At 42.7% G+C, this 25,761-nt stretch overlaps 5 protein-coding genes across 7 annotated transcripts; 3 read left to right on the top strand and 2 right to left on the bottom strand.

The window, feature by feature from the left end:
• Positions 1-6,420: 6,420 nt before the first annotated feature.
• Positions 6,421-8,426, bottom strand: RB195_011508 (uncharacterized protein; the record flags this gene model as incomplete). Its single annotated transcript, XM_013450331.2, has 3 exons — positions 6,421-6,524; positions 8,177-8,248; positions 8,384-8,426. 3 exons carry the CDS (start codon positions 8,424-8,426, stop codon positions 6,421-6,423), a joined length of 219 nt encoding a protein of 72 aa, XP_013305785.2.
• Positions 8,427-8,990: 564 nt separating this feature from the next.
• Positions 8,991-9,344, top strand: RB195_011507 (uncharacterized protein; the record flags this gene model as incomplete). Its single annotated transcript, XM_064192953.1, has 1 exon — positions 8,991-9,344. The coding sequence occupies one exon, from the start codon at positions 8,991-8,993 to the stop codon at positions 9,342-9,344; it is 354 nt and encodes a 117-aa protein (XP_064050536.1).
• A 3,207-nt stretch (positions 9,345-12,551) lies between these two features.
• RB195_011506 (uncharacterized protein) lies at positions 12,552-16,454 on the bottom strand (the record flags this gene model as incomplete). 2 transcript variants are annotated; one of them, XM_064192951.1, is made up of 6 exons in its annotated part: positions 12,552-12,605; positions 13,597-13,675; positions 13,747-13,835; positions 15,249-15,396; positions 15,454-15,611; positions 15,764-15,823. In XM_064192951.1, the coding sequence occupies 6 exons, from the start codon at positions 15,821-15,823 to the stop codon at positions 12,552-12,554; spliced, it is 588 nt and encodes a 195-aa protein (XP_064050535.1). The 2 variants fall into 2 exon arrangements, with proteins under 2 accessions (XP_064050535.1, XP_064050534.1); XM_064192952.1 differs by lacking the exons at positions 12,552-12,605; positions 13,597-13,675; positions 13,747-13,835; positions 15,764-15,823 and adding exons at positions 14,048-14,224; positions 14,910-15,025; positions 16,172-16,454 and having other exon boundaries at positions 15,185-15,396; positions 15,454-15,595.
• On the top strand, positions 16,143-16,463 carry RB195_011505 (uncharacterized protein; the record flags this gene model as incomplete). The annotated part of the gene is made up of 1 exon (XM_064192950.1): positions 16,143-16,463. The coding sequence occupies one exon, from the start codon at positions 16,143-16,145 to the stop codon at positions 16,461-16,463; it is 321 nt and encodes a 106-aa protein (XP_064050533.1).
• A 1,064-nt stretch (positions 16,464-17,527) lies between these two features.
• RB195_011504 (uncharacterized protein) lies at positions 17,528-19,764 on the top strand (the record flags this gene model as incomplete). 2 transcript variants are annotated; one of them, XM_064192948.1, is made up of 5 exons in its annotated part: positions 17,528-17,621; positions 17,870-18,021; positions 18,089-18,230; positions 18,287-18,402; positions 19,636-19,764. In XM_064192948.1, 5 exons carry the CDS (start codon positions 17,528-17,530, stop codon positions 19,762-19,764), a joined length of 633 nt encoding a protein of 210 aa, XP_064050531.1. The 2 variants fall into 2 exon arrangements, with proteins under 2 accessions (XP_064050531.1, XP_064050532.1); XM_064192949.1 differs by having other exon boundaries at positions 17,549-17,621.
• Between the last annotated feature and the right edge of the window lie 5,997 nt (positions 19,765-25,761).

Below are 25,761 nucleotides of genomic sequence, written 5' to 3'. Positions count from 1 at the left end.
GCAATTTGAGGACGGATAAAATCTCATAAATGCGATTATCAAAATTAAGGCGACAGATACTGAACAACACTACCCAGCGTCATAGGAGCGATATATAGAACCGTACCGTAGCCTTCTTAGATGAAAGGGTGGGAGCACGCTATTGTTTTTTTTTTTGGTAGAGCATGAACTGAGGTTTTTTTCGGTGTGCAGCACTTACCTGTTTGTTTTGCATAGGTAGAAGAAGAAACAAAAAACTCTCGTAAATGTCGTTGATTTGGTCTCCATATCAAGATCCATATTTTTCATAGTTTTTAGTGTTAAAAGACAAGTTTGGTAAGACATGATAGCAAATTTCCTCCTCTCGCATCCGACATAGGAAAGCAAGTTGAACCGGCTCTGTATTACAATCCCATATGTTTCACAGCTGCAAGAAAAAAACTTAGCCAACTCCAACGTCCCCAAGATGGGCGCATCGTTCTTTTCTTCGAACGATTTCCTCCAGATGGAGGACTTCAGGCGATAGCTTCTCCTGCTTAGTGCAAAGCGATAACATTACGAACGTAACGTACAGTCAAAGAAACCTTGTTGATATTCCGCCCTAAAGGATAAAGGATAAAGTTTCTGGCGTTAATCAATCTGATTGGGATGCGCCCCCACGTTCACTTCAATTCAGAATCGTTTGAGGTTTAGGAATGTGTAAGTGGCCTATACAACGACTTGCCGATATGTCAAGTCTGTGTTTTTTCTCCTAAGTCTCCCAGGCAAGTCTGGCACCAATTTATCGGCCCCGGTGGGGCTTGTTGAGCACTAGGGCGGATTCGAACCTCCGATCGATCGTGCAAGAAGCGGAACTCTTAACCGCTACACTACATCTGCCACATATTCTGCCCTACATCCAGCAATTCGCAGTCGTTCTTCCTGTGGATGTGTTCCGTTCTTTGTAAATGTAAACGCTCTCGTGAATCTAGACCGAATCACTGGGTGCTGCGTGCTTTTTCTGTGACAGAAAGAAGCTTGTTTGTGGTCGTTGCCAGTTTTTTTGTCACCTGAACCCTCCTATCTGTGCCCGCTGATGTGCGTATACCTTCTGATTGTTTCGGTTTGATTTGCTGTGATCTCGTTGCGGCGATCTATGGGACAAAAAATTGGTAAGGGGTATGAGCCATGTACCAGTGAATGCTTTTCTCAACCGTACTATTTGAATGTAGCGGAAATTTAGTTTATCTGTACATCATGCCCGCTTGATCAGCTCAATTGAAAGGATAATTCCAGACCTTCAAGTCCTTAATTCCTGGATGGAGTAAATCCTAGATGAAGCAGAGATATGTGGGATAATGCCTTACTTCAAGCGGTGAAACAATTGAGAAGTAGGAAAACGGGGCGAGCTTCAGAGCGTCCACTCTTATGCAGATACGAGTTCGGAGACAATGCGAGTTTGTAGAGCATATGTCAGCAGAAGTCAATTTCATCACGTTCACTTGTGGCCATGGTAGAGCACTAAGCTCACCAGGAGAAGTTGGCCACTATGATTAGGAAGGAGTAAAAATTTCATAATCGAAAGTCGAAAGTCGAAATACTGAAATTACAAAAAAGCGTAGTGCCTGTATCAGGAGCATTACCCTTTCAGTGTGATACTAACCAACGTAGCTTCATTTTCCCTCATTTTCGATGTTTCGATGCTCGAGTTGAAGCGTCCGCGCACTTTCCATCCATTCTAGCTGAAAAGAGGTCACGTTGGGATGTCTAAGCTTTTTGGTCGTTCCTCCAATGAAGCTTCACATGTAATGATCCTCAAGTACAGTACACAAATCAACTGGACTGTTTACGGGCCGGAAAACCTTAGCTTATGACATATTTACTTTAGTTAACAGCTAGTTTTAGTCACGTTGACTCGTCATGAGTAAGGATCTTTATTTATGAGTAGACCTCCTTTACAGATTGGGCAGACTGTGAGCTGCGCAACCACACTCTTGCCATGTTGCTGTTCCTTCATGTGGTGCTTCCCCTTTTGGTTGGTAGGGTTTTTTGTGGGCGGCCAAATATTCCGCAGCAGCGGCATACGCGGTCGATATCGAGTATTAGCAAGTACGAATGATTTCGTTCCAACTTGAACATTTTCAACTGCTTTTCGACTCTTTCCTTTATTCATGGCGATCTTTTCAGAATACTTTGCAACAGTCAAAAAAAAAATTTCGCTGCAATTTTGTTTAAATCAACCTTTGTGATCAAAAAATTGTAAAGTTCTCGAAAATCGTTCCGTGGAAGCTACTTCTGGACTTCTTAAGCAACACCAAACTCTCCTGAATATGTTTGGATTGAGTAGTCAGAGAAATTATTGTACTGATAAAGGAATCCAGAAAAGTATAGGTAGTGGCAAAACTAAAGTTCCACATTTGTCAGTAACCTGCACTGTCCTATACGGCGGAAACTTGTTGCACATTTTCAGCATGGATAGTCTCAATGCAGCTGCTTTTGTTTTTTTTGTTTTGAATCTGAGTTAGCTTAAACACATGCTTCCTATTCACATAACCCTATATGAAAGGTAGCCTATAGTCAAGTTAATCAATTACTCTGTCAATCAGTTCCAATTATGGCGCACTTTACTTCGAACAAAGAGCCGAGATTTGATTGCGAACAACTAGACATTTCGTGCTTCTTGAGCGCAGGCCCCAAAGTCTTGGTCACCCCCAATCCAGAGCGACCAAGACGGTAGTGTCTCGAAGGGGTTTGTCCAAAAGTGAGGACGATCGTAGCAGGAGCCGTATGTGGGCAAATGGTCGTAATGCCCAGAAAATGTGATTAGGGGCGACAGCGACTTTCACGGTACAGCGAACCAATGGTTCTGCGGTCCCAAAGCGGGGGCATACGCAATCGTGGTAACGGCATGAGTGAGATTCGATGGTGCGTAAATGGAATGGATGTAGGTATCGCAATCGTATCAACAGCTGCGAAACCGTTCGTGAGTGCAACAAGAGTTATCAGATCTACAATTACTATGAACAAGTCCAACTGCTTGACGCGGGCGTATCGCTGAAATAGCGTTATTCTTCACAACATTCAGTATTATAACATCACACCTCGCAGCACAACAAAGACGCAGATGGCAAATCACGAACGAGATTCGCCTAATCGAGCAAGGAATCATAGATTTAGGGGAGATAGTATATGCACTGGATCAAGAACAGACATGTGCACCACTCAACTATGTACATGAAATAATCAGAAGGGTCGATGAGAAGACGATACGCTGTGCGTTCTGTGGACGACCCGGCGACCATTATTCAGACTCGTGCATAGTCTACAAGGATCCAACAGAAAAACGCAGAATGCTACAAGAGAAAGGCCGCTGTAAATGCTGTCTTGAAATCTTATTCAGCAACTACATTGGTCGTAAAGCTAACTTACCTTGCTACCACTGGAAATACGCGAACATCATTCATCACTTTGCAAAATGCTGGAGCGGAGTAAGGACATACGATCCACAATCATCACGCACTTGAGGGACCTGGCATGGTTATGGATAGGATTCAAGAATTGTAACAGGAATCATGAGATCTACATTCACCATAGACAAGCCCAATTGCTTGACCTGGGAATATCGCTGAGGTAGTGCGATTCTTCAAAACATTCAGTATTATCTAACGATTCTTCACAACATTTAGTATCGCTGAAGTAGCATGATTTTTCGCGACATTCAGTATTGTCTACTCTTTCATCAAAGAAAACACATCCACTGCATGAAGAACGATCCGCTTATAAGAGCAGGAGAGGCTACGCAGCTTCATACACCAAAGTAACTCTTCTCTTCTCTTTGCTCTCCTAACGCTAAGGTATATGGTTGTGAATACTGTGCAATTATGCGTTTTATCTTTGTAATCCTTTATTACACTCTTGACGCTTAGGTATGTGTTGTGTCCTCACGCGTTTAATTCTTTGTAATACTTTTCTTACTCTCTTAACGCATAGGTTTATGGCTGTGTGTGTTGTAAACGCTTCCTGGATTAGGTAACAATTATTTCCCTGTTATGTAACGCATTGTTATTTTATTCGTGGGGTTCAATCAACCACGTTTAAAGTAAACACTTTACTGACGCTGAAGCACCGCCCAAACGACCACACAAGCTCACCCACGCAAATTTACTTTCCAAAAGAACAAGTGATTGTCTACTCACATTGAAACATCGCATTGTATGTGTTGTGATAAGAATAAACGTTAACGTTCGGAATGGCACTGCAAGAAACTTGTAATGGGAGAAAGAAGTCCATCTCCCATAACTAGATCGGTTTCAGCCCAGTGATGGAAAGTCTAGAGAGGACCTAACTCATATGTTGTACACCTATAGACAGGTTCACATATACGATTTCGAACAGAGGCAGAAATGGACATCTACAATTTTCTTCTAATCTCTTACAATAATCTTGCGCCTTTCTGATGAACGTTCAATGTCCGTCTTCGGAAACTCACATCTCGTGATGAAAGATACCTTTCCACTAAAAAAATGTCTGTATTATTAGTATTTACGATGCGGCCTAATACATGCGCTGAATTTCCCGACTTAACTGTCTTCTTTGTAGAAGGAAGACATGAAGAAGTTAACTGCTTAACGCATTCCAAGTGGAAAAATGTTTATGATCCTGCCCAAGTTTTGATTTGAATCGGTAATAAGTAACACTTATGGTGCTCTGATACTAGCACAAGGGCTTTTCCGGCTGTAAAACGTCCAGTTATAAACTCACAATTTTCCGTAATTCATAACTGCGCAAGAGTGGCAGTTCTGGAAATTTTCTCATGTGCTACACTTGCAAGCTTGCTCTGCGCTCTAAGTAAAACAGCACTTTTTTAGTACTCGAAAACTGGCACTAAAAAAATCTGATAAGCTCCACTCTGCGCAAAATTGTGTTTCCTTTGCAGACGCGTCGCATTATTTTCGTTAAACTCATTTGCGCCGATCGTATATTTAAAGTATAAATGATAAGAGAAGAAATTAAAGAAAAGAAAGAAAATTATTCATACATTTGTCTACCATACATATTACGGGTCTAGAGATCCCTTCCTGTCTACCTTACTTGTTACGAGTCTAGAGAATGCCGTGAGAATTGTGGAAATACCTTCAGCGAACCTCAAGGGTCAAGTGGTACGTAATCGTGCGTATTACCGACTCTGCACAACTCCCAGCAGTTGGGAGTCCAGTTAGGCAGAAAGGGATCTCTAAACCCGTAGTATGTAAGGTAGACGGTACGGGATCTTCTCTGGGCTATCCATTACGTTGGATCTTCGAGAGGGATGTCGCGCTTGTCGAGTAGCACCCTCTCCAGTTTGGTATCCACTGGATATGGCCACTTTATGAGTCAGATTTGATAATTCAGTATGCAATGTGTATGGTGAAGGAGTGATGACCAATCGGGCGGTTGGAGATTAGTTTGTCAAATTCCGTTCTGGAGATGTCACCTTAAAAGACGAACCAGTGAGGGACGTCCTCAGAGTTCAGTGACGATATTTTGAAGTCAATATTGGGACAAAGCCAGAGAACCTCAATACGACACAATCAACTGTTGTACAAATGTATAAAAAAAACAAAACGGAAGTTATTTATGACTCGATCTCTACCTAGATACTCCGGAATCTCAGTGTTGCGCTGTACGCCACTGATAGCATATGTGATATGCGATAGGACCCTTATCTTTATCAGTATGATGATGGCATTCATGTCGTTCCACTTTTGCACATCATTCTATCTTAATTGCTGAGTAGAAAGGCAAGAATTCCGTCTAGTACTTCGAAAAATGTTTTCAAATTATAGTGATATTAAAGGAATGTAGATATATTAAGTTTGAAATGCTCTAAATGTTCTAAATTTAGTACTCGCTCCCATAACAAGAAGACTACAAGGAAACTTTGATGAAATCTTCCTTCATCTTGATGAAAGAACCTTTGTAGAAGAGGAAATAATTTTAATTCTTTGGCATGAATTTACGGGAACTGGACTTAAAATATTATTGATAACTGAAAACAAGTGCAGCGAGCAGCACAAGAAGTCCGACTTACGGCGCTAGCAAGAAGTTCAGACTGGTAAAGAATAAAGAAGAATAAAGAGAATGAAATGCTCGGCGTTGATAGATTCCCTTCGGATGCATCATCGCATTTTACTTCGATTCACAACCCCTGACGTTTATGAATCCGCTTGCTGCCCGTACAGTGAGTTGTGAGGTACCAAGTAGGGATCTATCAGTTTATCGACCTCCGAAGGATGAAAGACTTGGCTGCGCTTTGGGTACTTTCAAACCATCTGCTGCTCTTACATACTGCTAACCACTAATCGCTGGGTTACTCTCACTGAGTACTATCGAATATTTTTCTTATTTTCAAAGATTACAAGTTCAAGAGTCTTACACCGTTTGAAATGTACTTTATTGATCCAGTCTTCTCGCTTTTATCAGCTAACAAATAACCTTGTTGACTGGGCAATTTCTGTCATCCACACTTGTCTCCACTCTGCATCCTTCCGGAGGGTATATGTTCCTCATCTCGCATGCAGAATTATCTGAACATTATTTTGATGATGCACATGCTAAGTCTGAAATTAATCTTATTACGTCCTCTCGAGTAACTTTTCGGACAAAAAGATATAACAAGAACTTGACCGAAACTTTCTGTTAAATTCCTCATTGATTTATTTTATATCTTGAAAGAAATATATCCGGACATCATAGTCACCCGATTGAGAACAGGATGCGATAAGTTTATGCACGCCTACTGTTCCCAATTGCGTTACGTTGCGAAACGTTCTTCACAATTATTATGGATCCGAAGTTTTCACTGTAGTATTTCGAGACACTTGCAATCGTTGCCTAGTTTTTAGCAGTTCTTTAGTCTTTCTTACGAAAACTTCTGCCCCTTGTGGTTTCATATAAATTGAAATCTAAACTAAAAATCAGTCTTCGGGAAATCTTTCGATGATAGGTTTTCTTCACAACTGTTCAGAATTTGGGACATAATTTAAGCATCACTGCAAAATTGAGAAACAGATCCTGGAAGTTACACAAAATCAAGAACGTCTGGAGGATTCAGTCCCTCTGACCAGGATATTGTTATATTCTTTCATCAGTGATCCAACTTGCACGCGTTCATTTCGTCCTTCATGTAAAAAGTTGTCTCGTGGGGTGATCAGTATGGTTGTACTAATCCATCTGATTCGTAGTTGTGTAAAACGTTACTGACGATTTCTCTACAGTCGGGTAAAAACTACCTGAAGCTCGGTACAGCGTAAGAGGCTCCGCTTGAAGCGGCGCGGTGAGGCAGCGGCATGGATCGCAATCGAACTAATGCTAGCCGATCCCAAGCGTTCGTTTCACTGCGCCACTTCCACGGCAGCCGCTCACGCAACTGCACCGACTTTCAAGTAGGTTTAACACGACTACATAGTTCTTGCTAATTGTGCACTTCCTGAATCTTGCTGTTGCTGAGAAATCAATGTCGAAAATTTGCAGGATTTTGGTGGTGATTGCATGATATCGGGAATGGTGTATCGTATCACGTGCAGGTTGTGCGGTGGCGATTATATAGGGGAAACGGGACGCCCATTGTGTATTAGGGTCAAGGAGCATCTGGATGGACTTGCAAAATCAAAAACCTTCACCCCACTTGGAGCACACCGTAGAATATGTCATCCAAACTCCGAAGTAGAGGTAGAAGTTCGTATATTATCCTACGAGTCCGAAATCACAGCACGCAGAACGCTAGAGGCCTTTTGGATAACCGCCAAAAGTCCAAAAATGAACAAGAAGGATGAGTGCATTGCGATCACAAACGAGTTATCCCCGTATCAAGACCTATGCGGGTTTTGATCTACGGGGCGGGCCGTGAGGTCCCTATATAAAACCCTTGTGACTCGTAGTTGTGGCACGTGGTGGTCTGCTGAGTTAACAAGTGTAGCTAATGAGGTAAGTACTAGCCTATGTGTTGCTGTTTGAGTTTGCTTACCGTTTGGGTGCTTTCTGTAGGGTGATGAAGCGCTTGAGGGGATAGGTCACTAATGGCTTTGAGTTTTCCAGGCTCTGACGAAGGCGATATCGCCGAAACGTTAGCCGCTGTTTAATAAAGATCGATACCAATCTTGGCTACAGCTCAAGGAAATCAGTTAAAATTACGAAAATTTTCCGCTCGTCATCTTCAATAGTGAAAAAACGCACTCACAAACACAAGTTCCATCACTGCATTTATCCCCTTGTTTACAGTCTCGGTCCACCTTGCAGTTCTTAGCGTAAGCTGTAATAAACTGTTGGTTTTTTTTTTTGCAGAGACAAAAACATTCACTATAATCGTTTCAAGCGTTGGAACTACGTGCTACAAAGTGTTCTGGATTCATCCATATAAATCTGTAAAGGATATGGGTAAACTCACCGAGAAGAACGAGAGCAAAGAGGAAAATTGCAATTCTCTTCATTTCTGGAAAAGAACATAGTGTGAGTGTCTGAAATTGCAAGTAGGGGATTTGTGGAGAAGAAAAGTTTTGAACAAAACGCCTGTTTTATGAGCAAACGATGTGGTTGGTAATGTGGTTACGTTATATTCAAAGCGTCCACGGCGTTCCCACAGAATTACAATCAGAATCTCTACGTTCTTCTTTCTCTATGTAGGAACGTTTTTTATCGTCTTGTTTAACATATAATAAATCACGCGTTTAGCGCATAATTTTCTCCTTTTGAGGCTTGCTATAATTCAAAGCACATTAAGCGTGAGATATTTTGAGCGTGATTTATCTTAAATTTTTAAACATCTTCTCATCATTTCCATACTGCGAGCGCAGTCATGTGTTTGCGGCAGCGACGTTTTTTTTTGCGAATCGAATATACATCACCAAAATTCAATTACGAGAATTCAATCTCCACATACAAACTTTAGAAATGACTTTGAAATTACCAGTTAGAAATTGTTTATATAATATTTGTTTATTTGTTCATCAGAATTTGTTATTAACCGCTTTCACTACTAAATACTCGGCGTTGATATGATTTCTTGTGAGCAGTGTGGTGACGAGTACATAGGAGAAACAGCTAGACCACTATGTGTTCGAATCAAAGAACAGCTGGAAGGCAAAAAGAAATCATGTGACTCCACTGCATTAGGTGGTCATAGGGTGCGGTGTCATAACGGAGAAGATTTTGAAGTTAAGATCACGATTTCGGAGCGCGAACCTGGTATTGCGGCGCGCAAGACGGGCCCAAAGATGAATCGCAAGGAGGAAAGCCTCTGCATTACGAGGGAACATTACGAGAGAACTCGCGCTCTGTTTGAGACTAATATTGGTAATTTGCGGCAGTCTCCTAACAACAGCTATCTAGCAGTGGCACGAGTCAGCTGAGGTACGATGTTACGATGTTCTCTTCTACTGGTAGTTATAAGGCCCAACAGTAAACATAGGATAGTAGGGCTTTCTTTGTCGGGCGGATAAGGCGTTTCATCGGATTAATCACGTTCGACTTCACCCTTCCAGACTCTGAAAAAGGCGATATTGCCGAAACGTTAGCCACGAATAAATTATAGTAACAACCTCGTGTCCGGTTCAATTAAAGAAATCAAGTATTGAAACATGAAGATGCCGAGGTTTATCGGATGTCGTACATGGAGACTCGGCTTTGATTTAAATGGTTTCTGTAGTGATAGATCTTTATGATTCCATCCGTTTAGATCTTAGGACAAATTGTTGTTGAGGCGAGGCAAAAAAGAGTGCACTCCCCGCTCCACGTCCTCATTACCGCCTTACAAACCCTTCCTGGGTTAATTAATTAGCACGAACTTTGCTTATATGGATACAGACTATGCTTAGCCTGCCAGCACACTCCAAGCGCGCATACACGTTCATAAAATGCTATGATTCTGGATTGAAGTAGAATTCATCGATACATTCCAAGCGGGATGATTTGATCAAGGCGAAACACTCTATTATTTCTACTATCAACCAGCTTGTGCAAATGCACCATATGTGTGGACATGTTGGCTCGGCGATACATATTGTTCGGCTCGGGTTACGGTCGTGCACTCTGCTTATAGCTGACGCCCAACTCCACCTGCTTCACATTTTTTTCTGAGCAAGCTTGATTTAGATTTCTCTTCAGTTCCACTTCTATTACTTGTTTTTCCTACGTAATTTAGCTCACTTCAGAGACATTGATCACCTGTAACATTCTGTCCTTTATTGCTCGCTTTTCTTACGTGATTTAGTAAATTCGAGAGATTTCTGTTCTGACGAAGGATTTCCGTAATGTTTCACAATTATCCTATTCTTTTGAAAACAAATTTTCGTGGTAGTCCTCTTAAGGAATGAGGAATAAACCCAGAAAAGGAGAATGATTGTAACCAATCCTTTCATGTTCAGCTTTTAGGTTTAGAAAGACCTTATGTCTTCTTCTAGACAAAATCCCAAGACAATGAAGCGACAAGTCCTTTAGTGTGCGTGCAGAATTTTCCAGAGCTCTTTCAGAATTCCACGCAACGTAGTGCAAAAAAAAGCGACAAGCTATCGTCCTAGGTTCGGCAAGAAGTTCTGTAGAAATTCACGAAATTGAACAATCGAAATCGTCGTTCAATGGAAAAACTGCCAAGCAGTGAGGGGATCGCCGAAATACACTAGAACTTCACGAATTAAACAGTACACTGGCACATCCAAAATGGTTGTGTACTACTTTTTAAGCAGAACCAAGATTGTTATTGATCTTTATTCTGGTTGACTTTTCGGTGTCGTCGCCTTCTTCAGAGCCTGGAAAATCAAAGGCACCTGTAATATCTTCTCTTAAACACATCCCACATCCCCTTTTATGACGTTGTCTTCGAATGATCTGTTTGCTAAGACATATCTCGTGGGATGGGTTTGAGAGAGCAGATTACACGTGTCTTTGATTTTCCAAGCTCTGAAGAAGGCGACGCCGCCGAAACGTTAGCCAGAATAACGATCAATAACAATCTTGGTTCTGCTCAAAAAGTAGTACACAAGCAAACTCTATGATGCTAAGATTCAAAGAAGGTCGAACTTGGAATTTACATCCAATATGGTTTCGTTACAGCTGAAAACCTACCCTTTGAGCTTAGAGCCCAAAGTTGGGCACGAAAAATTGGATGGTTTCAGTTTTGACCCTATAACTTTGTTGTGAAAGAAGTTGCAAAAACGTACAGCGTATGGAAATAGAGGAGGAAATTTGCTATCATGTCTTACCAAACTTGTCTTTTAACACTAAAAACTATGAAAAATATGGATCTTGATATGGAGACCAAATCAACGAGATTTACGAGAGTTTTTTGTTTCTTCTTCTACCTATGCAAAACAAACAGGTAAGTGCTGCACACCGAAAAAAAACCTCAGTTCATGCTCTACCAAAAAAAACAATAGCGTGCTCCCACCCTTTCATCTAAGAAGGCTACGGTACGGTTCTATATATCGCTCCTATGACGCTGGGTAGTGTTGTTCAGTATCTGTCGCCTTAATTTTGATAATCGCATTTATGAGATTTTATCCGTCCTCAAATTGCAATTTCTTTCTCACAACTTCCGGTTTTTAGTGGTGTAGGCAGACATTTTTCTTCGAAAATTCGTTTCTTGTTCTGTTCCTAAGATGGGATGGAAAAGAGAAATCAATAATGTGCGCATCTCTGCAGAATGCTATTCTTGACATTTTCCTGTAGAACGAAACGAGCCTTATTGAAAATGGTGATTTTTCGATTTCTAAACGTTTACAAGCCGATATTTACATCATAGTCATAGTCCTGAAATTGAAGTTTCCACTGCCATGCTAGTGCTTCCGCATTTAAAGAAATCAGAACAAAACAAAGTTGGAGAGCTTCTTCAGACAAAAAGAAATACTTCTTCAGTGTTTTCAAACATTCTGTTCTAACGACTATTAAGCGAAAAAGAAAAGCAAACGGAAAGAACAGGTGGAGTCTGCAAAAGAAGGAATTTACAGAGAACGTTATGTACACCCGCATACCGATAAGAAAATTTCATGAATATTTTTGGATGTGCGTTCTCATGTGAGCATGTTTGATGTTGCCTAAGTCTAAGAGCGGTTTATGTCGTAAGCTCTTTGAGAAATTTCCAGTTTTGCGGTGAAAAGTCGATGAAAATAACTTGAACGTAAGAAAAATTAAAAAAAGAAAGGTGATGAAAGAATTTTAAAAGATGAATCCAGGTGAATGGTAGAGCCAAAAATCTGCGATTGCTGAAATCAAGCTTCGAAATCACTTAATCTCGCTGATACTCGAAATCGGCTGTGTATGACGCCACTATTATCACAATGAAAAGGTAACGCTCTTAATGCATACACTACGCTTTTTTTGTAATTTCAATTTTTGTAATTTCAGTATTTCGACTACTGAAGAATCTGAAACTTTCTTCCGGGTAGTGGTGACCAACTTCTTCCCGCGATCTTACTAATCTGCAACAAGTGAACTTCATGAAATTGACTTTTGCTGACATATGTACATCTACGAACTCACATTGTCTCCGAACTCATAACGGCATAAGACTGGTTGCTCTGATGCTCGCCCCGTACTTCCTACTTCTCTATTGTTTCATCGCTTTAACTAAGATCCCACATATCTTTGCTTCGTCCAGAAATTAAGGACTTACAGATCTGGAATTATGCTTTCAATTGAACTGATCAAGCGGGCATGATGTACAGATAAACTAAATTTCCGCTACATTCAAATAATACGGTTGAGAAAAGCATTCACTGGCTCATACGCTTTACCAATTTTTTGTCTCATAGATCGCCGCAACGAGATCACAGCAACTCAAACCGAAACAATCAGAAGGTATACGCACATCAACGGGCACAGATAGGATGGTTCAGGTGACAAAAAACCTGGCAACGACCACAAACAAGCTTCTTTCTGTGACAGAAAAAAGCACGTAGCATCCAGCGATTTGATCTAGATTCACGAGAGCGTTTACATTTACAAAGAACGGAACACATCCACAGGAAGAACGACTGCGAATTGCTGGATGTAGGGCAGAATATGTGGCAGATGTAGTGTAGCGGTTAAGAGTTCCGCTTCTTGCACGATCGATCGGAGGTTCGAATCCGCCCTAGTGCTCACCAAGACTTTCATCCCTCCCGGGTCGACAAATTGGTACCAGACTTGCCGAAGCGTTTGATTAACGCCAGAAACTTTATCCTTTATCCTTTAAGTCGAATATCAACTGACGACGTTCTAATGATATCGCTTTGCACTAAGCAGGAGAAGCTACCGTATGAAGTCCTCCATCTGGTGGAAATCGTTCGAAGAAAAGAATGATGCGCTCATCTTGAGGACATTGGAGTTGGCTAGGTTCTTGCAGCTGTGGAACATTCTATGAGATTGTAACACATAATCGGTTCAACTTGCTTTCTCATGTCGGAAACAAGATTCTTGATGCCCATATTCTTTTCCTCCTCTGATTGCCGCAGAGAACTCGAAATAGGGAGCGTTGGTAGCGCAGGCAACGCGGAATTATATGCGTTCTAGTTCCTCATCCTTTTTTTTTGGAACTTTGCATATTTTCTGAGAGTAATCAGACTTGACGGAGTGGAAGAGTGACGCAAGCAAGAAGAACAGCTGCAATCTACACAAGAACGAAATTACCGAACATTTGCGTGTTGCAGCTTCACAGTAATTGTACAGGGGCTTATATCGAAGAATTTCTTCATGCGTTCGTTTTCCTCTGAATAAAATGAAAACTTTTGTCTTCGTACTTACTTACTTACATACTTACTTACTTACATACTTACTTACTTACTTAGATGGCCCGTCTTCACTGGACGTGGTATCCTCAGCATCTCTTCCACTCGTTTTGTTCCCTCGCCATTGCCATCCAAAATGTTCTCAAGTTCCGTGAGTCACGTTGACGAGTTCCTTGAGCCGGAGCTCTCAGCTGGTCGAGCGTCGATTCTTCTCATGATGTGACCGGCCCATCTATGCTTTGCTTTCTATATGTATTCCGCTGCGTCGCGAAGACGGCACATTGCTCGCATGTCGGAGCTGTCGGACCGACTGAGTGTTCTGTGCGCCGGTTAAACTTCAGAAGACATCAACTTCAGTAGTAAGCAGCAGACGTGGCAGCGGTGTCTGGCACGTCTCCGCTGCGTAAAGCTGGAAGAACTGTCGAGTCGAACAGATGGGCAAGAAGATCTTGATCCGTCAGTTGGTCCGTAGCTTCCCTGACGATTGCGAATAGTGCCCATGCTGCTCTCATTCTTCTATTCAGTTCTTCCTTCAAGTAGTTTTCTATGTTCATAGAACGTATACGTATGGCGAAGTTTCCACGATTTGGAAGTCTTCAGGTTGTACTCCCCCGTCCTCACAGTAGGCGTTCTTCACGAACTGTGTCTTTTTTCTGTTTATTCGCAGTCCTCATTCTCTTCATTGCTCCGTTCAATTCGTTGAGCATCGTTTCTGCTTCATTGGCACTGCTCGAAAAGAGAACGATGTCGCCCGCAAAACGAAGGTTCGAAAGAAATCTTCCATCAACACGTATGCCCCTTTCTTCCCAGGAAAGTGATTTCAATATCCAGTGCAACCGTGAACAGATTCGGCGATATACTATCGCTTTGTCGCACCCCCTTTCCTATGGATATGGTGAGGGGGCGGTGGAAAAGCTGTATCTTAGGGCCGCATCGATCGTAGCAATTGGCTAATGTCCTCACATACGATGCGTCCACTCCTTGGTCGACCAGCGCTGACTGTATTGCATTCGTTTCTACGCTGTCGAAGGCTTTCTCATTGTCGAAGAAGATTAGAACAAGGGGCAGGCGGTATTTCCGGCAAGACCCTCGACACGGTCCTCATCTGTGACCCTCGACACGGTCTGGATGTGGTCTAAGCAGCTAAACCCCTGACGGAATTCAGCTTGTTCTTGAAGGTGGGCTTCATACAGCGTCCAGCATCTTGGTGAATACCTTGTATAACACGCTCATTAAGCATATCGGACGGTACGTCAGAAGGTCCTCTCGGTCAATTTCCAGTGGATAAGGACGGTTCGCGAGGTCTTTCGCTGGTCTGGAATCCTTTCTGCCTGAAGGTAGGATGTCATGTGCTAAGATTACATGGAGTGGATGGCAACCACTCCGACGAAAGTCTGCCGATATAAAATCATGTCAGGAGGCTGTGCCAGATTTCATGCTCTTGATAACGACTCGTACTTCCGAAAGGAGAATCTGTGGTGGAGCGTTACCAGCGAGGATGATCGGGCTTGACAAAGGAGTTGACGAACGGAGAAGGTTCGAGTAGAACCTCACCGTAATGATCTCCATCTCATGACAAGAAGACGTGCGAGTCCCGTCTTCGCTCAAGAAGAATGCTAGCGGAATATTATATTCGCGAAGATCCCTGTGGCACTTCTGTAGACTCGTTCTTCTTTGCGCTGCTTCCAGAATTTTCCTCTTCCTGTATTTCGAAAAATCTTTCTGCAACGTTTTTCTGCAACTAGTGTTTGCTACTAACCGCTCAATGTGGGATGCATTCGTATCAAGTCTCAAAGTGTTTCTTCTTTCCAACAATTCCTTGGTGGCACGTTCAGCACAGGCTCGTAATCCTCTGAGCAGCATCTCATAGTTCACGTGGTTCTCCCCGTTGTGCCTGTCACCTTGAGACAATGAGTCCTTGAGTACGCAATCGTCGTAGACGACTTCTTCTCTCCTTCGTTGTCGGTGGCAGATACTATTTGTGGCTAAGTCGTATTTCCGTACGAAGGAGACGGTGATCAGAACCACAACAAAAAGATGGTACTACTGAGACGTCAAGTAGACACCACCTCCGGTTGGTAGGTATGTGGTCGATCTTCGCACGAGTCGCGCCATTGCGCGATTCCCATGTCCGCCGACGATGACCTTTCTTCATGAAAAGAGAGCTTTCACGAAAAAGGCGAGCGGGGGATAATAACCCAGCGAGGCGATTGCCATTTTCATTCCGGTCCCCAAGTCCAAATCTTCCTATCATGTATTCCTCTTTTGTTGCCTTTCCTAGTTTTGCGTTGAAGTCTCCGACAACGAATTTTTAGAAGGACTTCTCGTTGTGGATCACTCCCTCCAGCTCCTCGTAAAACGCGAGATGATACTGATGGGTTTTTGACGTAGAGGGAGGGGGCGAAGAATGGCCAGACGAGGTGACAGGATTTCGTAAGAATCGACAAGATGGACGACAGATGGGTGCACAACAAAACCTCGCGACGGAGCCTTCTCTCCACGAATGACGAGTGTACCGTCATTCATCTGTCGTACGTCGCTGCTTCTGCACTTGGTCTCCTGCAGAGCAATCACCTGAAATTTGATACCCTCTGCAGCTCCGAGAAGGACATGCAGGTCACCGTCTGTGGACACTGTTCTCGCGTTGTAAGTGCACAGTCTGAGACAGTCCCCATGGCGAGTCGTGCGTGTGTTGCCCTGGTCCAGAATCAAAGACGACCTGAGCAACCTGAGATTTGGTCGCCTCTTACCGGTCGACATACCGTCTGATTTCTGAGACGGCAGGGCCCAGTATGCAGGGTACTAAGGCAGTGAATATGCTAGAGTGGCAAAAAGGCTTGTCCCCTGCCCAGACGGTGGTAAATCTTAGCAGCGGTATACTCTTAGCTAGGCTTCCATTCCGAGAAGTCAGAATGTCGAATGTGTCGAACTTCTTCTCAGCTTGGGAGACCCTGCCGGAGGACGAATTTCCGCTGTGCGTCGCAGGCGCGCAGAGCTACCTCCACCCCTCTATGAGGAGGAAAACCGTTGTGGAGGTTTGTCTTAATGTTTGTTCGATATTTATTCTCGCACGTCAGATAGCATGACAACGTCGAGTGGCTGGAAATCCACTTCTGAAGCGATAAATCAGTTTAACTGAGTTTTTGTGAAAACTGCTGACTCCTAACTTCGAAAGTTTTCACAATCGCATTTTTCATTCCAAAAACTGAAGGATTATCTCTGGAAGGCGTTTGAAAAATTAACGACTAGTTGTATGCTTCAGTTTACCTCAACCAGAAGTCAAGTTTGAATTTAACCTCACCTTTTGCGGATTTTCCCGAATTCTATTCAAACCCAGACCTTTTCCTGCTCTCACTGGCTAGGAAAGATCATTACAAAAAATTACATTTATGTTTCTGTAGAGAGAATGACAACTCTGTAGGAAGAATCTTCATTTGAAACTTCCAGAAAAAAAACAAAAGTCATTCAGTACGTTGAAACAATTCGTGATAAAATTGTCCCTTATTTCGCACCATAAAGACTAAGCTCTCGCCGACTCCAAAATGTACGTCTCCATATGATTTCCATATCTGATCAAGGCCAACTCTAGTGGCAGCTTCGTTTTTGATAGCTCTGTTTCATTTTCGACGTCAAATCGAACAGCCAGCAACAGTTTCGAGCAACTCATCAACGATGATTAATTTTTTAGGAATGATTTTCCACTCAACAAATGCTCATATGCATTTTCAAGAGCAAATGTCGAGCAAATGTTAGAGATGAGAAATTTTCATAGTCTGTAATAACAGGAAAACGCAATATTGAATACTCACTCTATATAAAAGCCTATACAATCGATGTGTAGATGTAGCACGGTAATGTTCGGTGAATTCGTTCTGCTGTCGATTCCAGCTGCTCTTCTCGCTTGCGCCACTCTTCCACCTGGTCAAGGTAAGCCCTTTCTAAACTACATTTCCAATGCCGTGTTATTCTGTATTCCTTCGATTATCAAAAAAAAAAATTCAAAAGGAGAAAAGTTAGAGTCGGAATTTGCTACTAGTTTCCTATCCTGTTTATGCTTCCCAAGAAAATTCTCGATTTCTAGAGTAAAATTCCGTAAGTTTGTGAAAATCTCTGTGGAATTGTCTACGTAGGTATTTTGTTTACGGAAAAGAATTGACAAAAGGCACTGATTTCAGAGAGAATAATCACATTCCGAGGAGAGGGACTTACAACAATCCCTCTCGAGATTGCTTACTCAACTGATACGGCGGTGCAGACTGCTAACCCGACAATATCGAAGACATCGGCTGATGCTGTTAAAATTCTCCGACAATATGTGAAAAAAGCGGTGGGAAATTATGAGGGATCTACTCCACGATGACGTCATTAACAATATTGACGGTACTTGATTCAAGGTGACTGCAGTAATCAAAGAAGAAGCGAAGAAAGCGGGCCTTGAGAATCTCGCGTCGGACATAGGAAAACAAATCAAACCAACTCCGTACTACACACCTATCGATTGTTCAGAAGTTGGAACTACGGCTGCAGCTCCTTCTAGTGAGCAGCTTAATCCTGTTCTGTTCTCAATATTTTAGCTAGATGAAGCAGTTCAGATACCAGTGGCTTCTCTTGTGTATTAGAAAACGGAATCATTACGAAAGTAGCGTACAGCCAACAAAATACTGCTGATGTTCCGGTATACTTCCAGCAATTCACAATCGTCCTTTCCGTGAGTGTGTTCCGTTTATTACGCGTGTTGATTTGGGTAGTTGACGCCATCCGACGAAGATTCGCGCGATATCTCATGTTTTTCTTGTCGCTGAGAGATACGTGGGTATGCAGTTCACTTAGTTTCTTGTCCTATGATAGCGCATTGCTACTGCCCTTATGTATTATCACAAGACAAGAAACCAAGTGATGCTGTAGCACATGGGAATACGTACAAGCAGTGTCGATAAGCGCGCCAATGTGAGTCGATGCAGCGATTTGTGAGGCAAGGAATCAGGTTGGAAGACTATGTGCTGCTTACAGATTCCTTCATCCTTTATCAGTATTCACAGGGCTTCTGAAAAGTGCAAATGCACACTTTTCTTCTTCTCGTTCTTCTTTCCATATCACGCATACTTAGAACGTGTAGCAGAGTCAAAACGACATGCAGCACGGTGCAGTCGCGTAGGCGGTTACAGTTGAAGCGGTGCGGTGGTGCTTAGCGGTGAGGATCGAGTGAGGACCACTGCTACCAACGTCTATTGCTGTAGTTCGCGATGGTCCCACCTTGATTACAGCCATTATCACCACCCAACGCTTCGAGCGCAACTGCTGCACTGTTACTGAACTGTTGAGGAAGTAGCGTACAGCGGAACAAACACTGATAGCATTCCGGAAGCCCACCAAGACTTCACGGTCGTCCTTTCCGTGAATATTTTCCTTCTCTTAGGTGCTGTGGGTGTGTGCTACCATCGTTCGAGGAGTCACTTGATATTACTGTCTTTCTTCCTGCGTGCCTTTACGGAATTTTGTTTCTTATTTTCTTTTCCTGGGAAGTTGATGTATACGTGCTAGTAACCGTCAACCTTAATGCGCGACTGTGAATTGAAGGGATCTATGGGGAGAGAATCGGGTAGAAATCAAGCTCCTCTTGTTGACTTCAGACCTCTCTTTCGTACCATGCATGCTGAGAATATATTATCAGCGATCAGCGCAAGTGATTTCAACCAAACTAATGCGACGCGTCCGTAGCGAAAACATTTTGAAAAACATCGAAAACATAACATATGCGTGGCGGAAAGGCTATCAGCTTTGTTTAAGTACTTAAGTGAGTGACACATTCAAACGGGCTCTTCTTCGATGCGGACTCGTTTCTATTCTTTTCTATTAACGGTTATAAACACATTTGTCGCTGGCTATTCATACGTACTGTGCTCGTCTAGCTCCATTGATCAATTTAACCATTCAATTCCAGATTTCCAATTCTTTCGTCGGTGGATGGAACAGAGACCAGTGGGATACCGTTTTGCTTAGAGCGCAGAGCAAATTGGCAACTGGAACGTACGGGACAAGTTTCAGAACAGTCACTCTTGTACAGTTATGAATTTTGATGAATTGTACGTTTATAAGGGAACTTTTACAGCCGAAAAAGCACTTCTACTTGTAATAAAGCACTATGAATGTTACTCGTTACTGATTCAAAAAAAAAACTGAGCAGGATCATAGAAATCGTTGCACATTGCAGCACGTTAAGCATTTAACTCCATCACGGCTTACTTTTAGAGGAAAGGCAAGTGGATAGAGAAATTTAAGTTCACATATAAGATCACGTCAATAATAATGGTAAGAACATTTTTTCAACGAGAGAGTTCACTATTTCACGCCACGGATATGTGAATTTCTAAGATAGTCATCGGAAGATTATTGAAGGAAATAGAGTAGAGTATACCTCAGACCAAAAAACTGTTCGTTTTAATTTTGAAAGAAAAGTAAGAGTAGAATGGATCATCGCATGAGTTGTGGAATTACTTACCAAACCAAACCAAATTGCAAACCAAACGAAACCGTTCCAATTCACAGCTACATGCTCTCGATAACTTTTTTTTTGCTGGGATTTGTGAAAAGGTGTGTTCGCGACAAGGAGTTTAGTACTATGTTGATTACAAAAAGTCACTCAAAAAACTACCTTTATCTAACCTGGGGACGGGTGTAGTGTAGCGGTTAGAGGTTCCTCTTCCAGCACAATCGATCGGAGGTTCGAATCCCAATAAGCCTTTCATCCCCCCGGGGTCGATAAATTGGTACCAGACTTGCCTGGGAGGATAAAAACACTGAATTGACACGTCGGCTAGCCATCGCAAGTCATTGTAGAGGGCAGTTACACGTTCGTAAACTTCAAACGATTCTGAATTGAAGTGAACGTGGGGGCGCATCCCAAGCGGATTGATTAACGCCAGACACCTTATCCTTTATCCTTTTATCTAAACTGCTCTCTTGTGAAATTAATGTGCGGAAGCTGCTGGTTGGGAAGATTGAAGTATCTAGATGTCCGCATGTATTGGACATGTTGGATGTGACCATGTTTATCTAGTCATAATAGACAGCATAAGAGCACGGTTCAATCTAAACATCCCAGCATTGGATTGAGATCAACGTTGGTGGGACTCCATGTCCCACAGCAGAATGTTTCCAATACTCTCCCGACCAACAAAAAAAAGTGTGAAGAAAGTGGGGAGTTGCACCTATGCGAAGAGGTTTGTCTTTCATGTAAAGGTACTTGTAAAATATTACGGTATCCCTTCACATCTCTTCACTAAGAGTATTCATAGCTCTCGCTCCTTCAGCCTCTCTAATGAGTAGTCTCGTTTTTGCCTGTACTGATGTCGATTCCGGTTTTTTCATCCGTTCCATTCACGATCCACTCGTGTGCTCGACTACGACCGCGCGCACTTCCGTGAAAATCCTTAACCCGACTGGGATCACCTTTCACATAAAGAAATTCCCGCGTTATGTCATGTGAATCACTCGCGCTTCACTGTCAACGATAACTCAAATCCAAAAACAGGAAATCAATAGATGAACTGCGGCCAATCGAATCTAATCAAGACATAAACTGCGGTTTAAAGACAGCATACCACGAATCTGGTTTGGTACGGATTTCAGGTGGAGTATCCGTATACGACGGAGACCGAGTGGTTCCGCTCATCTCTTCCTGAATCACTGCAAGCAGCGGGCCCCTGAACGCTGTTTTGTACGATCCCTTCTATTGCAGCGCGCCATCCTTGCACGCGTAGCGTCCCTTACTGCTTATCGGAGCACTTCTATTTGATCTTCGACGAATCGCAGGGGGGAGGCGGTGCAAGGGGTGGAGCGTTGCAATATGGCGTCGTACAAAACAGCATTCTGGAGGTGTTTGCAGTGATGCAGGGAGAGATGAGCGGAACCACCCCCGTCTTCATGATCTATGACTCCGTATACAGATACCCCGACTGAAATCCGCACCACCTCAGATTCGTGGTATGCTGCCTACAAAAAGTGCAATAAGTAGAAACATAATTTGAAAATATCCACCGTGTAGAGCAGTTAAAGCACTGACAAATGTGTAATTCAAGCATACTACTGGATTGTAATGAATAATCTTTTTTCCTTTCTTATGACGGATGCGAGGTGTTCAATTCTCGATGTCTCCCCAGCTGGCCTCCTCTTTCATTGCTGTCATGACCTTGAATTATGAAAATAGATGCCTCTCTGTTTTTTACCGTTTTCCCACGTATTTTTAAAGGTTTGTAACAGTATCTGCGAATGTTTCCGTGAACTTCGTTGTTTTATGACTGTCTCCTTGTATAAACACACTCGAGAGAGATTCTTCCAAGCAATTCTCCGTGTGTAGAGATTCTCTATCCTGAAATCAGTATTTTCTGTGGAGTAATCGTCTTTTCTGCTAGAAGATTCCCTTTATTCTAATTTCCAAATGTTCTCGAGAACAATTCTACAGATCTCTAATTAACGAGATTTCAATCAATTACTTCCTTGGAAAGCGTAAACCAAATAAGCTACTGGTAGTAAACTTCTAATTTAAGGTGTACTCCTTCCTTTGAGTTTATCTTTGGCATTCGAACGAAGACAAAATGACACGACATTGGAATCACAGATTAAAAAGAGAGTTTTTGATATATCTTGGAAGTCATCGAACCTACTTTGATCAGGTGAAAGAGTGGCAGAAGTTGGCACGGTTAATGGCTTGTACTTTTTAAATTTCAAAAAAAAAACAACAAGTAATTTGGGATGGGTGTGGCGCAGTCGGTTAGAGATCCGATGTAGTCACACGGTCCATGGTTCGAAACCGCCCATAGTGCAAGCCAAGCCTTTCATGGCCCCCGCAAGTCATTGTATAGGCCAACACGCGTTCCAAAACCTCAACGATTACGAATTCGAAAGAAATGCGTTGACGCATCGCAAGTGGATTGACACCAGTGACTTTATCCTTTATCCTTTAACAAGTAAATTACTGCTGTGATCTTACAGGGAATCGAAGATGTGTATTTTCTTATTTGTTCGCTTATAGTACTCTTTTTGCTTGTAAAGGTTTACTCGCTCGTAGTTTATCATTAACCAATGACTGACTTGTAGGCTAGCTTAGCGTTATCTTTCAAATCCAACATAATCACTATAAGTGGGCTTCACCTATATACACCAGTTACCTTCGCTTCCTAACCTCCTATATAGGCCACCAGCTGCTCGCTGTAGACGGTCAGTTTGACAGTTTTTTGCGGTAATGTCTTGCTTATTTCCTTGATTTATCGTACACCTTTAACTACTCAGTTCTGAGGTGACGCCGTGCAGAAAATCCTGCGTGACGTCCAACTTAGACCAGAACGACCACCACCACTGAAAGAACTGAACTCTTTCCTAACCGAAATGAGTTAGGAGCGGGTTTTGCTCGGAATAGAACTCAAAAGGTGAGCTGAACGGAAACATTTCCTAATTCGGCCGGAAGATACGGCTTCGAGCGTTCAGGCGCCTATTTTCTAAAGAGTTCGATTGGAAGCGCCAGCCGTGCGCACGCGCATCTTCCGGGCCGTTTTTTACGTCAAAAAGAAATAAGATGAAATCACCCATTCTTTCCATACATGTTCTACGAGCCCGTGTATGAACAGTGCAGGAAGACGTAGTTCGAGATGAACTGCAGCAACAGAGCCATACCACTCTTTTTTTCTTTACATGTCCTAGAGCTGGACCAGTGAGGCCGCACAGGACATAAAAAAAACCAAGAAGAATTTTTTTGGTAAAAACGCAGATATCGGATCTGTCTTTTGTTGGCAGCAAAACGAAAAAGCCCACAGTAAAAGTAGAAACCATCGATATCGCTAATTTTAATTCTTGAGCGTGTTTGCCGCTGGAATTGAGCATGTTGCTTGTATTCTACTAGATGGATTAATTTACGAGCAACCCATTTCATCATGAATAAGGTGTAGAACTAATGTTCTCGTTCATGGAGTGAATGTGGTTATCACATCTAAATGTTTATAACATACATTGCGTAGTTTCTTTCATATCGGTGTTGTTGTCCTCGGTTCAGTTCTCGCAATGTGAAAATCTCGTTTAAAATCATCACGAATGTGGCGTGGTGCGGGTTTCAGGTGGGTTATGCCTGTACGGGGTCGTAGATTATGGTGAGGAGGGTGATTCCGACCATTTCTTCCAGATTGCCGCAAAAAACGGCCGGAAGATGCGCCTCCGAGCGTTCAGGGGCACTATTTTCTAAAACGAGTTCGATTAGAGCGCGCCAGTCTTGTGCGACGCACCGCATCTTGCAGGCTGTTTTTTATGGCAGTTAGGAAGAAATCGACGGAATCACCCTCCTCTCCATAATCTACGACCCTGTATAGGCATAACCCACCTGAAACCCGCACCAACCCAGATTCGTGGGGTGGTGCTTTTGAGAACCTTTCCGACGGATCGCAGAGAACTGTTGCGACACAAGATTTTTTTCCTAGAGGGAAAAAGAGAGGGTGCACATGGATATTGCTATAAAAACGAGTAAAAATTCAACAAAATGAAAGTAAGTCAAGATTCCAGTGCAGTGTAATGGGATATGTAAAAATCTCTTTTCAAAACACACCATCGTTCGAGCCGATATTTATTGGTGTTCGAACAATAGCGGGATGTACTTCACCGTCCTTGGTGGAACCAAGCGTGAGACAACGGAATTTCGTTGGAACACTTCTGTTTAACTTTGATGCGGATGGTATCATGATAGAACTGTTGAGTATTGTCCAATTGATGTGATTCTTTAACCATTTGGACATAGGTCCTTGAGTTCAAGTGCGGAGTTCAAGTACGGAAAAAAATGGCACAAACTTAGAGTTAAAGGCGTTTCTTCTTTTCTCTGATTCTTTCTCGATCGGCGTGATATTAATCGATTAATTTGTAAGGCATTAACGAATGAAGATCTTATTCAATAAAGTTGTAAATGCCCTCGTAAACTGTTGATAGTGAGGATATGTACACTCCAATTCGAAAAGAAGGAAAATCAAACACCAGAAGTGGAAAAAACCGGTATAAAGGAGTTGTTTCAAAGGCGCGCAGTGGTACAGGCTTGGAAATCCACATCTATCTAAAGATCATGTTTCGATTCTGTTCCTTTTTTCAGCGCAGGTGCGTTGCAACCCTATTTACGACTAAAGTTCATAATTTCACCGGCTGGCGTTAGTCGAGTTGACTACGTCAAATGGCGAAGGTGCTCCATCCACCCAGAAAGTATGCCCGAGTCAAAACGACTTTACGCTGGATGCAGTTGCGTGAGCGGCTGCGCTCGAGAGGTTGCGGTTGGACTAGCGGTTGCTGATGGCTCGGATCGCACAGGTGATGGGAGCCTGTCACAGCCGACCACTTCACCGCGGCGTTTCAAGCGTGACCGCTTACGCAATTGCATCGAACTTCAGTTCGTTTCGACCAGGACATGTTTGATGTGTTGTCGCTGGTGCTGATGCCTCAAGGAGCCTGTTAGTGAAGCAGGACCTCACCATATACTAGCGAGCGCGTCAGACAGGTGCAGCACTCAATTCCGCAAAGAGTCGCGTTAGCCTGGTTGCACATCTATGGCAACGACTTTGAGCTCTCTTTTCACACATCTACACTCGTGCAATCTCATCGAAAGAGCTCTTTTGAGCTTAGAACTACAAGAAGAGGTGATAGAAAAATAATCAGAGCAAGAAATAACATGAAGAAGGAAAGTGAAGACAAAGGTAAAATTCTTGAAGGATTTTTTATTTAGGGGTTCACTAGGAAACAATACAAATAAGAGATAAGGGATAAAGTGCTCGGTATCCGCTTGGTATGGGCCAACGTGTTCAACTTTAATTCAGGATCGTGTGGGTTTATGAACGCACGTCCACCCTTACAAATCAGGGGCCAAGCCAATGTGTTAATTTAGTGTTTCTATCCTCTTAAACAATTTTAATACTAATTTATCGTCAGCGGAAGGATGGTGGTGCTGGTTGGCTTGGAGTTTTCTCGCGTCATCGACCGTACAACCGCAGCAGAACCTCCATTCAGTGCACTAGACTCGCTGGAGAAATGTGACTATCCAGAATGTTTT

Source organism: Necator americanus, chromosome III (genome assembly GCF_031761385.1).
Source record: "Necator americanus strain Aroian chromosome III, whole genome shotgun sequence".
Taxonomy (NCBI): Eukaryota; Metazoa; Nematoda; class Chromadorea; order Rhabditida; family Ancylostomatidae; genus Necator; species Necator americanus.
The sequence above is the reverse complement of the archived record's forward strand: the minus strand, read 5'-3'. Positions and strand labels throughout refer to the sequence as shown.